General features: G+C 42.0%; 1 protein-coding gene across 1 annotated transcript; it reads left to right on the top strand.

The window, feature by feature from the left end:
- The first annotated feature begins 8182 nt into the window (after positions 1 to 8182).
- LOC126505700 (60S ribosomal protein L34-like) lies at positions 8183 to 8602 on the top strand. Its single transcript, XM_050148933.1, has one exon. The coding sequence runs from the start codon at positions 8205 to 8207 to the stop codon at positions 8556 to 8558; it is 354 nt and encodes a 117-aa protein (XP_050004890.1). The 5' UTR covers positions 8183 to 8204; the 3' UTR covers positions 8559 to 8602.
- Positions 8603 to 18574: the final 9972 nt, after the last annotated feature.

Below are 18574 nucleotides of genomic sequence, written 5' to 3'. Positions count from 1 at the left end.
CCCTGCCACAAGCATGCCCCCACACCCACTTATGCACTCATATACACACAGTCAGTAATAATAAATAGAAATATTTTGAAAACTAGAATCACTAACAGGGCAACCACATTTACCAGTCTACTTGTACCCACACCTCTACATACTCACGATTCAAAGTTTAAGATGTCTGTACTCCTAACTGGGACAACCCTTCACTGTCACTGGATCCATCCTTTTCCTCTGCCAGCAAGTATGTAAGACAATGCTCAATATTAATTTTAAAGAAATAAAAATCTAATCTCACCCTAATTAGAATTTCCATAATCAAAAATAAATAAATGAGGGGTAGAAGGTTGTCACTCTGCAAGGCCGGCATTCCAGGAAGTGCAAAGACAATGCTCAGCTGGAACATAGCCCTAGTTGGGCCTGGTACTCTCCCCAGGAACCACGGGAAATGATTAAGTAGGTGGTGGAATGATGGGAGAGAAAGAAACTTGCAAATAGTTGGTGGAAAAAAATGGAAGACAAGCGATTTGCACACTATGAAGTAGGGCAGAAGAGGAGCCATGAAAGCAGTCGCTGTTCCTCCTCCTTGGGAAAAGTAAATTGCACTGCCCATCAATGGAACCAATAGCAAACACAAGTACTAGTGGGACTATGACTTCTTCCTCTGAGAAACCCTACCACTGTATGAGTTATTGTGACGCCCAGAGCCCAGGAAGAACAGTGCCGGAGATCCACAACTGACTGGACGTGTTCTACTGTGTCTACTTCTCATCATTGACCTATCTGATAATCTCTATAGTTGATTGTGGTGGCAGTTCAACCATGAGATAGGATGACTCTGTGCTGAACTATAGTTTTACTGTGTTGTGTCTAACTTTGCCAGAGATTTATTTAATTTTTTTTTGGAAGCTTTGGGTTGGACAAACTCTTAAAGACACCCAGAGGCCCCAACCACTGCCATGCAGAACAGGCAGGAAGAAGACCCCTAGAGACCCCGCCCAATACATGGCCTACCCACAGCATGAGCCACTCTAATGTACAAATATGGGGTAGAGAGATAATAGAGAAAAAGAAGCAGAATTCTCTGAGCTCTATGAAGAGAAACAGATCTGAAGATGCGAAGGTAGAGAGGAATAACCTGATGTGTATGGGTCACAAAGCCACCTAAGACCATGGTGAAGTCCCAGCCTGTTCTGTTACTGAGGGTTGTATCTGGGTTTCTGACCATGCAACAGCAAGGGTCTGTGTCGATGTCATGGCCCATGTCACCACCAAAAGTTATGTGGATGTCCCTGGTCTGTTCTGCTGCCTGAGATCATGATGTTATCCAAGGGTTACACAGAGTTGGTCCCACCTCTCACTGGCTGCTGTACTAGGAAGAGCAGGCGCTTCCCCTCAGCAGCTGCAGACTGCAGCAATAGGGAGAGCAGGTCCTACACCTCGCCTGGGCAGCACTGTAGAGCCAACCCTGGTATTATAGGTGCAGCTAAGCAGGACCTGAGGACACAAGAGCAGGAGAACTGGCTCCACCCCTTGCTGCCTGCTGCTTTGGGTGCACCAGCCAAGGCTGTGATAGAGAACTCAGCCTGATGGTGAGAATGAGAAAGAGCTGACTAGCTGGTGAGGATGAGGGAGAGCTGGGCCAGTTACCATTCAGGGCCAGAACCAGGGCTATGAGTTAGCCCATCCCAACCACGAACTTCTGGAGCACGTGAAGGGGCCAGTTTTACAGATCCAAAGGTGCAGGATCTCCGTGACACAGAGCAACAGCAGGATATCCAAGAGAAATACCAGTGAGGGACCAGTATTGATAGTATAACAGAAACTAGGGGCCTTGAATCAGACCAATGACTCATCACAATGAACACTTGCAAGTAAAGATGTATGGACTAAAAGGTATATTGTGTGACTCACTGTGACACAATACAACTTCCACTGCAAATTTTTTTTCTTTTAAATCTTATTTTATTGTGTGGGGGAGTTTTCAAGGGCAGAGGGTGGGCATGAAAGGAGAGTGAGAGATGAATGTGTACAGGGTGCATGTTGTGTAACCCACAAAGAATCAATAAAAAGTTAAGAAGTAAATAAACTCCATTGAAGATGTGGGGAAAGAATGGTTTTAGCATGTTCACCAGCCTATGCTAATCATAAACTCCCTATATAGTTCAGGTTGACCTTGAACTTCTGATCCTCCTACCGTTACCTTCCAAGTGATGGTATTAGGTGTGTGAGCCACCAGACTTGGTTTATGCAGTGCTAGGGAGCAAACCCATGGCCTTGTGCATACTAAATAGTGCTTTACCAACTGAGTTGCATACCCTGAAAAAGAATGGTTATACACCACTTATGCAAAAGTAAATTAGGACAGTCATTACAGAACAAGTAGTTACATATTCAAAAGAAATAAAATCATTATACCACATGCAAGCTAAGGAGGTAGTGTGTACCTAGCATCCTAATACTTGGGAGACAGGAGGATCACGAATTTGAGGTTAGCCTGTGCTACATGCAGCCTATATAAACAAAGCAGAGGGAAGAAGGAGGAGAAAGAGGGAGGGAGGAAAAGAGAGATTCCTGCTTATTGGAGCCCTATTTATAATAGCCATGGTACAGAACCATTCAAGGCATCTATCAGTTGATAAAATGACTTTCAAAATGTGGTGTGTGTGTGTTCAGTGAAGCATTATTCATCTATTAAAAATAAAATACTGTGTTTGTAAAAACATAGATAAACCTGGAAAACACCATGTTAAGTGAAACAGACCAGACACAGAAACAGAGACTGTGTGCTTTCTCATGTGCAAAAGCTAAAATCAAGTTGATTACATAAAATTGGAGAGTGATCTCTAACAATTAGGAAACAGTATTATAGAGGAAGGTAGATAACAGCAGCAGAATGGTGTGGGATTTCCTTCTGTGTGCTGTGAATATGTTTTATTACCATTGGTTAATAAAGAAGCTGCTTTGTCCTATGGCCGGGCAGAATAGAGCTAGACAGGATGGTTAACACAATTGCGAGCAGCCATTGTAGTCTTAGAACACATACTCAGTGGATAAGAGGTGACTCCTCTGCCAGATCTTTATCCAAGCGTACTCAGTCTTTATCCTTCGTGGACAAGAGGAACACAGTCAAGACTAGGCCATGTTCTAACTTGAGTCTGCTTACCTTAGGCGGGGTGTTCCGACTGTGTGTTTGTCCTGCCTCCAAAAACACAATTCAACCCTCAGTGTTATCTCTGGATATCCATCACTCTGGTTGTCAGATACTCATGTGTAAAGGTGATAAAGCAATCCTGAGCGAAAAGAAATTTCCTGCAGAGATCTATAACTTAATAAATAAGGGCAGTAGTTGCAGGGGAAAAATCTATTTCATAGATTAAAATCAAGAAGACAAGGAATTTCTGTTGAGAGGGAACTGGAGACCAGCCACCAGCAAGATAAATGATAGCACAGCAATTAGCGAGGTGTGAGCGCTTCCCTGAGGCACAAACAGAATGTGATGCTTGCATCGGAAGACCTGGGCATCTGCAGACAGATCCTTCAAGGAAGATGAGTAAACACTCTTAGAAGAAGCTCATATTTCTTGAACATTTGCTAAGCTCCAGACCCCTATGTGCATCTGTTATTTGTTTACTTATTTGTGGTGCTCTAACTTCATTCTAGGGCCGCACACTCAGCACGTGAGTGCTAAAAGACTTAGCACCATTCCAGCCCATTCATTTGCTGTATGTATGTAGTTAGTTAGTTAGTTAGTTAGTTAGTTAGTTAGTTAGTTAGTTAATTAATTGAGACAGGGTCTTGCTATATAACCCAGGCTGTTTTTGAACTTGTGATCCTCTTGCCTCAGCCTTCTGATTGCTGGGATTACAGGAATGTGCCCCAATGCCCAATCTAATTCACTTAACCTCCTCATAATATAATTACATCGTGTGACAGGAGCCACAAACATTATTCCAGGCCCCCTCTGCTGTTTCAGGACCCCAGACCAAGACTTGGCTCTTGGCTGTAATCCAGGCTCAGACACTACCCTGAACTCCGGTGGCTAAAAGACCATTCATGTCAGCCTGTTCCTTGGCACCCTCACCTCTTCAGATCTGCCTCTCTCCCCAGTCCATGAACCCCTACACCTCTCTCTCTCTCTCTCTCTCTTTGACCTCCCCACCCTGTACTTACTTGCCACAATGGTGCCTGACCACCCAGCACCAGAGGCACCGGGCTCCTAGTTGGTGCTGAACTATTGCTGGAGACCTCTTGCAGGCTGGGGCTAGAAACCCCAGGCTGCCTAGTGTACTATTCTTAAAACATTACCTAGAATGTGAATTAAGCTTAGGTGAGAAATAATACTGTTTATATACTGTTGACAAGAGCACTTACTAGGGATTAAGAAAAAAAATGTATTGCTCCCACCTTATCATCTTTTAATAACAAATATTGGTGAAATATCTAACAAAAGGCACTCATCGGGGCTAGGTAGGAGGAATTCAAGCAGGTGATAAAAAGCCTTGAAATGGAACTGGAAAAATCTGAAAAATAGATACATGGAGATGTGAGCAGTTGAGAAGACAGTCTAATACATAGTGTCTGAGACACTGTGGTGGAAAGGTGAGCTTTTTTAGGTCCAAAGATACTTCCTTAAGTAGCTGAGTTACAAATTGAAGACAGAGGAAGAGGTGGGCTCACCCCTCCATCTGTCTGACATTTTTTTCTGCCTTGTCTGTGTGAGCTTCAGCGGGACTGGAAATGGCTGGTGGGAATGCTGGGCAGGACACTAGAAAGGCCCAAACAGCAGCAATTTCTTACTTGCAGAGCAGTGCTGGCTTATAGTTCCTCCCGGGCTATATGCACGGGAACTGAGAGTCAAGTCAAGTAGCCACAGAACCGTGGGAAGGACGGCCACTGTGTGTAGCGTGATGGTTCTGGAGAGCTTCATGCAGCCATGCTGGAAGAGGCAGGAAATGCACCAGAAGACCTGAAGGTGTGCATTGTCCTTGTCATGTGCTAGCCATAGAGACAGACACTTGACTCTCACCTGTAACAAATGGTGGGACTCACCCCACACAAGTGCGTGTCTCTGGCTGGGAAGAAAGACTAACAGAAGACTGACAGGTGACACCTGGATTGCTAAATCTCAGCTCCAGCTATTCCAGCGTCCTCTGCTCAGTGCTGATGATTCCAGAGCACTGTATTGTTGCAAGATATTTGGTCACATTGTAAACCCCGGATTGTGTCATTTACTGGGAAAACCTGCTTCTAGCTGTGGTATGGCTCAGCCCTAGCACACGCCTGCCCTTAATCCCAGAGCTTTCTGCTTGAATATTGCAAACAGGATTAAATAAAGTCAACCATAGGTCAATTGGCAGAGTAAGTGTCAACTAGAGTAAACTAGTTGACAGGAAGTGAACACAGGGGAAAAAAAAACAGAGTAAGAGGGAGTCAGGAAGACAGATGAGAGGCACAGGTAAAAGAAGGAGGGACTTTTGAGTATGAGGCGTATTTGAGATGGTCTAGGACAGGAGGGAATGTGGGAAATTGGCAGAGAAGGAAAGTCAATCACATACTTTCTCTGCTTCTCTGAGCTAGCAGGCTTTCACCCTAGCTTCTGGCTCCCAAACCTTATGAGTAAAATCAAGCAATTAAGATTTTGATAAAATCAACTCTGTTGGAGGAGGGTACTTGTTTGTTCCTGGCTGCTTGGCTAGCTTAGACCTGAAATAATCACACAGAAACTGTATTAATTAAATCACTGCTTGGCCCATTAGCTCTGGCTTCTTATTGGCTAACTCTTATATTAGTTTAACCCATTTCTATTAATCTGTGTATCACCATGTGGCTGTGGCTTACTGGCTAAAGTTTCCAGCAGCGGCTCCATGGCTTCTCTCTGACTCCGCCCTTCTTCCTCCCAGCATAAAGCATACCTTTCCTCACCTAGTTCTGTTCTTCCTTTACATAGGCTCAAAGCAGTTCTTTATTCATTAACCAATAAAAGCAAAGCATAGACAGAAGTACCTCCCACACCACAACTCTTAATGGAGTTCAACTTTATCTTTGTGCAATTCTATTAACTAACTTGCAAAGCCTTTTAAGCTAGGTTAATAAGTTTGCTTTTAAAATGTTAAATAGAAGAGAGGCAGGCGAATCTCTGTGAGTTTGAGGCCAGTCTGGTCTACAAGAACTATTTCCAGGATAGGCTCCAAAAACTACAGAGAAAACTTGTCTTGAAAAACAAAAGAAGAAGAAGAAGAAGAAGAAGAAGAAGAAGAAGAAGAAAAGTAAAAGAAACAAAAATGGAGACACAGATACTTGTATGCCAAACATCAATACAGCATTATTCATGCAAGCTGAAAGGAGTAAATAATCAAATGCCCCTCCTCAAATGATTGGATCAACAAATATGGCATATTTATATGATTAAATACTACTCAGTAATAAAAATATGATGGTGTTATACATATTACAGCAAAGATGAACCTTGAAAACAGACTAAGCAAAAGACACCAGAATAAACTTTAAATATTTTATTAGTCTATTGAACAAAATAACTATAAGAGACAAATTCATAGACAAGAAATATAATGGATTTAAGGTTACAGGAGCTGGGGATGAAAAGAAAGTAAAATTAGTTACAGAGCTTTCTCTGAGGATAATAAATTTTTTTTTGAATTAGTGGTGATCAATACACATGTATTCAATGTCACTGAGTGGAACACTTAAAATCAATTAGAGGGTAAATTTTATATATATATATATTTTACCACAACTTAACAACCTTGAGGGAATAAGAAAAGCCACCAAAAGATTTGAGACAAGGGTACAGAGCATAGCATGGTTTAACTTGGGTTTTGCAAAGACCATTTTAGTCACGGTATTGGTTGAAGAAGACTGGATGAAACCTCTGCTGGACATGAAGACACAAATAAGATTGCTGGACAAACGGGCAGAAGCAGACAGATACAAGCCAAACAAAATCTGGATCTGAGATTGGTGTAAGAAGGGAGGTATCCTGTAAAGTAAAAGACATGGTCAACAAGACAAAACAGCAGCCTACAGAATGGGAAAAGATCTTCACCAAACCCACATCAGAAAGAGGGCTGATCTCCAAAATATACAAAGAACTCAAGAAACTGGTCATCTAAAGAACAAATAATCCAATTTTTAAAATGGGGTACAAAGGTAGAGAGATGGCTCAGCAGTTAAAGAGCATTGCCTGCTCTTCCAAAGGTCCTGAGTTCACTTCCTAGCAACCATATGATGGCTCACATGAGATCTGGTGCCATCTTCTGGCCTTCAGGTATATATGAAGACAGAATATTATATACATAATAAATAAATATTAAAAAATATAAATAAAAATGGGGTACAGATCTAAACAGAAATCTATAATGGTAAAAGACACTTAAGGAAATGTTCAATATCCTTAGTTATCAGAGAAATGCAAATCAAAACAACTCTGAGATTCCATCTTATACCTGTAAGAATGGCCAAGATCAAAAACACTGATGACAATTTATGCTGGAGAGGTTGTGGGGTAAAGGGAACACTCCTGCATTGTTGGTAGGAATGCAAACTGGTACAGCCCCTATGGATATCAGTATGGCAATGTCTCAGAAAATTAGGAAACAACCTACCTCAAGACCCAGCAATACCACTTTTGGGTATACATCCAAAGGATGCTCAATTGTGCCACGAAGACATGTGCTCAACTATGTTCATAGCAGCATTATTTTTCATAGCCAAAACCTGGAAATAACCTAAATGCTCCTCCATCGAAGAATGGACAAGAAAAATATCATACATTTACCCAATGGAGTACTACACCACAGAAAAAAATGATGACATATTGAAGTTTGCAAGCAAATGAATGGATCTAGAAAACATCATATTGAGTGAGGTAACCCAGACCCAGAAAGAAAAATATCGTGTGTATATACTCACTCATAAGTGGCTTTTAGACATAAAGCAAAGAAAAACCAGCCTACAATTCACAATTCCAGAAAATTTAGACAACAAAGAGGACCCTAAAAGAGACATACATGGGTTTAATCTACATGGGAAGTAGAAAAGACAAGATCTCCTGAGTAAATTGGGAGCATAGGGACCTTGGGAGAGGGTAGAAGGGGAGGGAAAAGAAAGGGGGGGAGCAGAGAAAAAATATATAGCTCAATAAAAACAATTTTTTAAAAAAAAGAAGGGAGGGGGGACGGTGCTTAGAGGCACTCAGGATGGTCCAGCATTTGACATACCGTCGTAGGCTCTCCTACAACACAGCCTCCAACAAAACTAGGCTGTCTCGAACCCCTGGCAACAGGATTGTTTACCTTTACACCAAGAAGGTTGGAAAAGCACCTAAATCAGCGTGCGGTGTGTGCCCAGGCCGACTCCGAGGGGTTCGTACTGTGAGACCGAAAGTCCTCATGAGATTGTCGAAGACAAAGAAGCATGTCAGCCGGGCCTATGGTGGCTCCATGTGTGCCAAGTGTGTCCGTGACAGGATCAAGCGGGCTTTCCTTATTGAGGAGCAGAAAATTGTTGTGAAAGTGTTGAAGGCACAAGCACAGAGTCAGAAAGCGAAATAAACGTGCGGCTTTTTTAATAAAGGTCAAGGCTTGGTCTGTGAAAAAAAAAAAAAAAGAAGGGAGGTCATAGGATGTAATTTTGATGATGAATTCTGGAACAGATTCAGATCTGGGTAGGACAAAGTTTGAGTCATTTGACGCCCAGAAACTGAGGTAATGTTTGCAACAGGGGCCACTGCTCAAGAAAAGGTATGGAATAGGAACATAAAGCAAAGACTCAAGCCTCTTTTATAAGACTTTGATCTTGTTGAGGCCACGGGACTTGCTTGTCTACACAAGTTAGGAAGAAAAATACAGGAGTGTAGATAATCAAGGGACAAACTGTTTGGCATCATTGAGAATTTTTGTGGATCTAAAATTATGATTTTATAGAGATATAAAAAGACGGAGACAAATGCAGCCCAGGATTGCCACAGTATGTGACTTGAAGGAACAGGATAGAGCCAGCCTGGCAAGTTTGTCAGTCAGGGGGAGATGCAGTAAGGTTATGCCAGGAGGGAGGTAAAAAAAAAAGCTATAGTGATCAGCTGGAGACTTAAAAGGCTCAGTAAATATAGATCTAAAGAAGGTGAGTGTGTGACAATAGTCTTACACGATTGTACAGCACCACCCTGGGGCATTCTAAACCACCACTTCAAGTTCACAGAAGACTGGTATGTAACCCTCACCTGTGAAGCAGCCTGGATGTCCAGCAGGACTCCAGCACCCCTGGCGAATCTTTGTTCCGAGAGCCAGCCACCATGCCTAACTCTGAGCTAACAACCTCTCCAATCTGCAGAACACTTGTGCTGCTCCCTGTAGGTGGGACCACCTGGCCTCTGCAAAGAGCCATTTAAAAACCCAGAGCCAGCCATGATCCCCACAGAGTTGGCTAATGGAAATGGAGAGTGTTCAGAGGGGAGCACCTCCTGGGATGCAGAGCTCTGTGAATCCCTTTCCGGCACAGGATGAATCATCATCATCATCATCATCATCCATTCCTCCTCCCGAGTCTGGTTCGGTTTACACTCCAGGTCACTATGGGAACCTGGCAGAAATGGATGTCTGGCTCTCTGTATCAGACTTAGCTTCTCTCACACACATACATCCTTCAATGATGGCACTTGTGGTGGAAAAACCATATGAAAAAGGAAGGGAGGAAGGAAGGAAGAAAGGAAGGAAGGAAGGAAGGAAGGAAGGAAGGAAGGAAGGAAGGAAGGAAGGAAGGAAGGAAGGGAAGATGAGAGGCAGGCAATCTCCTACTGAAGGCAGTGTGAAATTTATAGCACTGATACTTTTCTTGAGTCAATTTAACAGTATAGTAGCCTGTCCTTAGAACTTGTATCTTTAGGAAATGGACATACTGTAAACAAGATTTGTACATAGATTTTTCATTTTGGATGATCTAAAATAGGAACAAATTGAAAAACCCTTAATGTCCAGCAATTACAGACTGGTTAGGTGAATTATGCTATCATCATGCATCAAGATATTACTCATCAAAGATACTTTATATTAATTACTACCTATTAATGTTTAATGGTTGATATTCTGATATTAAGAAAAACAGAGGAAACAGTATAGAGAGAGTAATCAAGCCATTTATCTGTGCAGAGCACTGAATAGGCACTTAGCAAGATATATAATAGTTATCTTTAGAGTGTGCAGGATAGTAAGTGATCTTAAATTTCCATCTGTGTGTTACGACATTTCTGCCAGGAATATATAGCTACTTAGTCACTGTAAATAAGTAAGCATATAATTAATTAGAAAGAATAAAAAGCAAGACAACAAAAACAGGAGGGTAAATTGCAAATTATGATCAAATTATTTACTGATATGGTAACTCAGAATTATGTTCACTCTGCCCTGCCTGCCCACATAATCCTTGCCTTTTTCCCTCCCCAAAGTCATCCCCAGCTTAAGAAGATTAAGTATATGGAAGCATCTTTTATATTTGCCATAAGGCAAACTGGCTGGACCGGAGCATGCACAAACCATCTTTGCTCATGAGTCTCAAACTGTTCTGAGCATGGCCCCTGTCCTATTCTGCCTACTATGTCCAAGTGTGAGGCCAACCTGGGGCAGCAAAGATTGTCAGCTGGTGCCCTGGGCTATGTCGCCTGGCTGAGTGGCTAGGCAACTTGAAGAGGTAACAGGAAACAGATGGCCAGCCCAGTCCCCTCTTTGGCTAGTCTATGAGGGCCATCTGTAGAAAAGGAAATTGGTCCGCCGCCCAGAGAGGAAGGTCCTGCGAGGAAGTCCAATCCTCACATTTTTCACTGTGCAGTGCCCAGGGAGAAACTGAGGAAGACCTTCAGGAATTGACGAGAAACAAAGGAAGCATCACAGATCACAGCACATAAAGTACCATTCTCAGAGGGAATAGTGTTTGGGGGTCAGAAACCCCCAGGATGTCAACCCCCTGTGACTCACAGTGCCTGGAGAACGTTTCAGTTGGGCCTTAAGAAGTTAATATCTTCCAGGCTGTGGTCCGTTTCAGCTTCCCCAGCAACATTCCATGCGGCTGAGTCCACAGTCCGTTCTGCAAGGAAATTCTCTCTGCTAGGGCCACATGTCTTTACATATTTTCCGTTTGTAAGTCAAATTCTGCTTGTCCAAATGGAGGTTATAAACCCTAGTTCTCTCAGTGTAGGGGGAGTCTTGGTTCTCAGAGTTAAAAATTGCAAATAAAGCTGTTCCTTGGGCTGGAGAGATGGCTCAGAGGTTAAGGGCATTGTCTGCTCTTCCAAAGGTCCTGAGTTCATTTCCCAGCAACCACATGGTGGCTCACAACCATCTGTAATGGGGTCTGGTGCCCTCTTCTGGCCTGCAGGCATACACACAGACAGAATATTGTATACATAATAAAGAAATAAATAATTAAAAAAAAAAAGCTGTTCCTAGTGAACGTGAAGGGGAAAAATGAAAGGAAAAACGAGATGAGAAGCTGCTGCCCCTTCTGAACGCTACTGCATTCCTTGTGTTGTCCCGCAGTTGAGGAGCCTAAGAATCTATACACAGTTAGTGGTTGCTAGAGGAAAGAGAGACATTTTCTTCAGTGGTGTGGCCATGGGGAGATTCCCAGTCTTGAAATAGCAGCCGCATTTATGCTCCAGTAAATAATTCTAATGAAATGCATCGGGTCATCAAGACAAGACATGAAAGTGGAAGAGAGATTTCGAAAGAGGAAGGGGATCAGTGGGTATAGGAGGGCGATGAGGGTAACGGCAGGTGGAAACGCTCAGAGTACATTCCACACATGTCTGAATGTGTCATAATGAAGCCCATCCTCATCTAATCATAAATAATTAGTATATGCTGATGACATAAACAATGAGCTGGGGCTAGCCCTCAGGGGTAGAGTGCTTGTCTAGGATGTGTGTTCAATTCCCAGCACTGAAAACAAAATCATAAGAAGAAAGCAAGTCATGTACTGAGGGTAGAAAGACAGAAAGATGGGGCCTCTGGGCACTGACGACTGTGGGATTATCACAGCTACTTCTTAGATGTCTTTAAAGTACGAGATGTTTAAATTTGCATCTTATATAAGACGCTGATAACTTTTTCCTGTACACAGATTCTGACATGGAGACTTGGAAGCCATGCTGTGGCTGAGAAATGAAGAAAATGCCATAATGCTAGGCTGAAATTGTTAAAGGGTATAGTATAAACAAATAGGCTAATAAATAAATATAGCTCTTTTGTAAACAAATAGATGATTGATTACCAAGAGACTTGGATGTCATTATCAAGAAGGACACTTCTTTTTTTAAATCATGGAGAGGTGAATTAAAAAAGGAAACAAGGCTAGAAATGGCTCAGCCATCAACAACGATTGCTGCTCTTCCAAGGGATCCAAGTTCAGTTCCCAGCTCCTGTATTAGATGGATCACAACTCCCTGTAATTCCAGTTCTATGGGGATCTGATGCCTCCAGCCTATAAGAGCACCCGCACTCATGAAACCTACAAGCGTGCACATACACACAATTTAAAAACTTAAAAATGAATCTTAGAGGGCTGGAAAGATGGCTCAGTGGCTAAGAGCTTTGCTTGTTCTTCCAAAGGTCCTGAGTTCAATTCCCAGCAACCACATGGTGGCTCACAACCATCTGTAATGAGATTTGGTGCCCTCTTCTGGCCTGCAAGGACACATGCAAGCAGAACACCCTGTATATATAATAAATAAATTAAATTAAAAAAAAATCTTAGAGAAAGGATAGGAGGGAAGGAAAACAGGATTAGAAAGATGGTTCATAATTTAAAAGCACTTACTTCTCTTCCAGAGGTCCTTGGCTCAGTCCCCAGCACTCATAACTGCTCATACCTGTAACTTCATCTCCTCATGCTTTTCTGGCCTCACAAGCATGCACACACAAGAAACACACTCACACAGACACACACACACACAAGTAAAAATAATAAAAGTGAACCTTTCTTTAAACGGAGAGAGAGAGAATAGGAAATCACTTAGAAAACTGTTGCTAGAACACCGGTGAACTGTAGGGAATGCATAGACAACAGAGCCCATAAGGCTGAAGAAGCATCAAGAGTTAAGAGATTATTTTAAGTTATTCCAAATATACTTGTCCTCCTTATGGATAAGGACGATGGAGCTCATGGCTCCAGCTGGAGTGAATGGCCTTAGCACCAGCTAAAGCAGGGTATGTAGGAGAAATGGGTCAGGAGGCAGATCCTGCTGCAGCTGTGCCGATAGCTATCTTGTAACCCTAGGGTAGTTACTTCACCTGCCTAGGTCTCTCCTGCTACTGGAGTAAACACTGCTTTCTTTTTAAAATGTATCTCACCTGCTCACAAAACAGTTGAATTTTGAAGTGGCATCTCAAAGAGCTATTGATTCATCTCCACATGCCAGAATCCAAGCCCTCCCCCCAAGACGTGTGAAGAACTACTCCGCACATTGTTTATTTAAATTTGTGCAACTTTCCCTTTTGTTTCAGAACACAGTTAATGAATCTGTATAATTCAAAGGGGAATGCAGTGAACAGCTTTCTCAGTCTATCGTCTAGAGACTGAAGTTTGCAAGAAAGTATATGAGTTTCAGCCCGTATAACTGGGCCAAACATCTACTACACAAATAGATCTTGGGGAGACTAATAAACTGTCATCAGATTCATCATTCTGTTAATTAAGAAAGAGAAGAAATGAGAATCTAACTCAGGGGTCTTGTGGGATCTGAGCTACAACATCTGAGAAGGAGCAGGGCTGAGGGAAGTGGAAGCTTAGAGATTGTTCAGCTCCCTGGACAGATAAGATGTGTTTTATTTGCTGTGGATGAAGCAAATTCAAACAGGTAGTCAAGCACACAGCAGCACAAATGGGCCACACTCAGGCAGGCAAAGACACACATGTAGGTGAATAGACAGGTCACATGAAGATAGACACTCAAACCAACAGACTGGCATACAGGGCCAGACTGGTGAAGGTGAAAACATCTGGCATCAGACCATACTCATACAAAACTCACAGAAAGGTGGGGTGCGGCCAGGAATAGCCACACAGCAGCTTACATCGCTGCTTAATTTTGGGCTCCCTGACCATCATGTCAGTCATTTTTTGCTGAATCATAGACCACACCTATGCCCTGCATGAACCATTTAGGTCCACGCCACACACACACACACACACACACACCTGCATCAGCACCTTGTTGTTTAAACGTAAAGTGCCACATCAACCCCTTTATCTCCTATAGGTCTCTTCCCTCATATTCTTATAGATTAGGTTTTACTTTTGCCAATTTTAGGAACCGATCTTTTCCTTTTTTCTGGTATATATCTCCAAAGTTAGGCCCTCGTGTGATCAAGAAGTAAATGTCCCTTTAATTAGTTTTCTGTTTTTTAGCTTAGGGTTTCAAATGAACTTGTGTGCAAGGGCTTTCTGATCTTGTTCAGTTATAAAGGATGAGTGCTGGGGAGTTTATTGAGCTGACATTATTGGATCCTTTAAATTACAGGGTCCTGTATTCTCTCCTCAAAGGCCAGCTCCATTCATTACTCATGGACTAAATAAATCTCTATGAATGTCAGCCACTTATCCGTATTCTGGGAAAAGGTGCAGAAAACAAAAACACAGAAAATATTCTCTTGGTACATGGTCTAACGACGAGGAAAAATGGCCAAATAACAATACGTATTTGGGGCTAGAAAGTGCTAAGTACTAAGGAGAAAAAAAAAAATAACCCAAGATTCAGGTTTTGAATGTATCATAAAAAAAATATTAGAACTCTGAGGTGTCCTGGATAGGCCTCACCAAAAAGATGAGAAAAGACTTCAAATACATGGCCCAACACATGAAGCCCAGGCTTAAGAGAAACACAAGCACCACTGTGCAGTGGGGAAGTCCCCCCTCATGTCTGAGAAGCAGGTAGTGGTCCAAGTAGCTGGAACAGAGAAAGGAAAGGAGGGGAGAACAGAAGATAAAGCTAAAGGGATTAAAAGGGGGAGATGTCAGGTGAATCCGGAGGGAGCCCAGACACTGGGAGAGGCACTAATCAAACCCCTTTTCTAACAGTCCACCAAGTTACAAAGCTCATGAGGGCTCAACCAGGCTGAGGTCACAGAAGGCAGCTCAAACAACATAAGCCAAAATTTCCTTTACACTGAAGAAAAACTCAGATTCTACCAGACTTTTAAAGACTACATAGCCTCAGGTGGGTGAGATGGGTCAGTAATGAGCGTGCTTGCCACCAGGCCTGATGACCCAAGTCCTATCCCTGCAACCCACACGCTGGAAGGTGAGAATCAAGTGTCTATGCACACACCGTGGCAGACACATGAAGACCCCGACCCAAGCACTTGATAAATATCCAATAATAATAAATAAAATTTAAACTTTGAAAAAGAATCTGTATCTTTATCTGAAATATGTCTATGAGAAAAGAACAAAGCTGAAGTGATTAGAATACAGCTAAGAAGCTACTCTGAGATTTCCCGGGGAAGCAAATGGTGCAGTGGGTTCCAGGGTGACAGAGTCTAGTCATGAGCCTGGGCAGATGGAGGACAATCTATCAGCTGCTCGCAGTCTGGCAATAAGGTAGGTCATCCGCCTCTGCTTTCTCCAGACTGAGTCTGAAGGATCACCCTGAGTTCAAAACCAGCCTCATCTGCATAGTGATATCTTACCCCCAACACGTCATGTAATTAATTGATTGATTAGACTCGGTCTTTGCCAGGTTAAGCCTAATTCCTACTATTGACCAGTTCTGCAGTTGGTTCTCAGCTCACAGGGAAATTTTCGTTACCTGAGTCACTGAGGTTGAATAGTCTTGTCGCTGGGAAGTGAAAATACGATCTGGTTGGACTTTTTCATTTCCATCTGACCAGCAAGATCAGGAAGGCAGGACAGTCAGACACACCCAGCACTGTGAGCCAGCAGAGCCTTTTTATTTTTTTTATGCATTTTATTTATTATATATATTTTTTATAAGAAAATATATATTCCAAATAATCAGCACCCAGTAGAAGCAAAAGGGTATAAATTAGTGACTCTAACACTGAAAGTGAGACCATGAAAGAATAATTCCTAGCTTTAGTTCTGATTTACTGAGAGGATTTAATTGATAGGCTGTGCTTACTTCAGCCTTCTTTTCTGACACTGGAGAACCCGAGCTTGCTTTCCTTTGCAACTTCTGATTGCTGGCACCCTCAGAGACAGGCAGGAATCTGTGCAATCAAAAGCCATTTCCATATGGCTTTAGAAATACTAGCTTATTTTTGTGCAACCACCCTGTAAATCTGAATATGGTCAGATATATGGTCAGATTGTAAAAGGTGATGTAGTGAAATGTAAAAAAATATATTTATCTCATTTTCTTCCCTCCTCCCCTTTAGTTTTATGTTTCCTTCTCTTTCTTCCTTCTTTTACTGCCAAAGGAAATGTCCTTCTTCTTTTATTGTTATTTTTAATTTAATGTGTGATTTTGCCTATATGTATGTGTGGGCACCACATGTATGCAGTGCTTATGGAGACCAGAAGAGGGAGTCAGATTCCCTGAAACTAGAATTACTGATGGCTCTGAGCTGAACCCCAGTTGTCTGCAAGAGCAAAAATTGCTTTTAACCTTTAAGCCGTCTCTCGTGTCTCTTTCTTCTTTCTAAGTAAGATTATCTACATAACACTTAATGGAGATGGGAAGATAAATTATTTTTATTTTTAAGATGAGAAGTTGAAACTTTTTTAATTTTTGTTGTCTTTTTAAAGATTCATTGTTTTAATTTTCATTTTATGTTTATGTTTGAGTGCCTACATGTATGTATGTGTACCATGTGTGCCTGGTGCTCTTGAAGTTCAGAAAAGGTCAGATCACCCTGAATCTGCCATGAAGGGCAGTTGTGGCCAGCCGAATTCCAGTGTGGGTTTTGTGAAGTGAATTCAGGTCCTCTGCAAGAACAGCAAATCCTCTTAATTATAGAGCCATTTTTGTAAGCCCATTTCCTGGTCTTTAAACATCCATGTTTATCGTATCCAGTCCCAGGTCAGGTAGCAAGTAAAGAACAGGTAACTGAATTAGATTATAGACGCTAAGGTTTAAAATCAGAAACAAATTAGCTCACATTAATTAAACTCTGTGCATTAGATGCTTCCTGCTTTGAGTGGTCACTGGGTACACAGCCAGCCTGGGCATGACTTCTGCTGGATATACTCAATGCAAACCTTCCTTTGAGGTTTCTTTTCTGGCACCCTACCTCAATTCTAGAGGCATTCTAAAGGACATTGGTGGTGGTGCTGGGGATTGAACTCAGGGCCTCACACACACTAAGCAGATGCCTCACCACTCAGCCACATTCCAGTCTTTGCTTTGCTTTTAAGTCTTTCCATTTTGAGACAGGTTTCACTAAGTTTTCCAAACAAGCCTTAAACTCAGTCTGTAGACCAGGAAGGCCTTGAACATCCTATCCTCTGCCTTAGAACTCCCTAGTAGTTTTGTATATAGACCTGTACTGCGAGGCCCAGCTTCTAAAATACCTTCCCTCTTCCGAATTTCCAAACTACCTACCAAGAAAGTATTGTTTTCTAAAGCACTTAGGGAAATGGCTTCATACACAGTTTACCTGCTGCCTTACACAACAAATAGTTCCAAAGACTTCCACATAGAAAGGGTTAGTATAAATAGTCGTGGATTTGCTAATAATAACTAGTGAATCTTGGGACAGGGGACATGAGTGTCATTTGTGCTGTTTCCCTCTTTATCACTTTAAATTAGTTCTGTATAAAAGTAAAATGAACTTGAAATACGAATTCCTATGTAGCACATATACCTTGTGCAGTATATCTGTGACTCCTTGTGTCTCCTTGCACAGAGAAAGTTCTAAGGAAACAGGCATTTAAGGGCTGTCATGGGCATTGTGTAGTGAAAGAAATAAAAAGGTTTATTTTTTTTTTTTTGTTTACGTATGTGGGTTTTGCACGTCGTATGCTACTACTTCTGTAATAGCAAACAATTTTCGAGGAAAAGAGAAACACCGCGCCATTTGGCATATTGCCTTGCACGGCTCTCCATGCAAGAGAACTTTGATCCAGGTGTGCACAAAATACTGAAGTCCCAATGACAGGAACCCCTGGATTTTTTTTCTTTCTCTTCAACTTTAAACAAGATGATAAAATTATCATGAGCACCAAATTACCAAGGGGAGGCGATACCATAAGATGTTTCCCTGGTACGTCAATTCTTCTCCCCCTTCCAATTCATGAACTGCTTTGACCTCTTCTGAGTAACTATTACTATCTCACTTAGAGGATCTTAGAGGATCTCTCTCCATGCATCTTGATACTGAGCCCTAGTTTATAATAAATACTGGAATGTTAGCTAGGTTAAACATCCATCAGGAGGGATACACACTCAGGTCCAGAGATGAACATAGTGCATTGTTATTGGTCAGTACCTCAAAGTCATCCATTGATAGAGCCGTGAGGTTTGTCAGACATGATCCATATTAGGACCAGAAAATGCTAAGAAAGGAGCCATACTTAAGGCTCCAATCTAACCGACAATGATGGATGGATGAGTACCACT

This window comes from Alexandromys fortis, unplaced genomic scaffold (genome assembly GCF_014885135.2).
Source record: "Alexandromys fortis isolate MF-2015 unplaced genomic scaffold, M_Fortis_MF-2015_v1.1 scaffold_4, whole genome shotgun sequence".
Lineage (NCBI taxonomy): Eukaryota > Metazoa > Chordata > Mammalia > Rodentia > Cricetidae > Alexandromys > Alexandromys fortis.
This window is presented reverse-complemented; position numbering and strand designations above follow the sequence as displayed.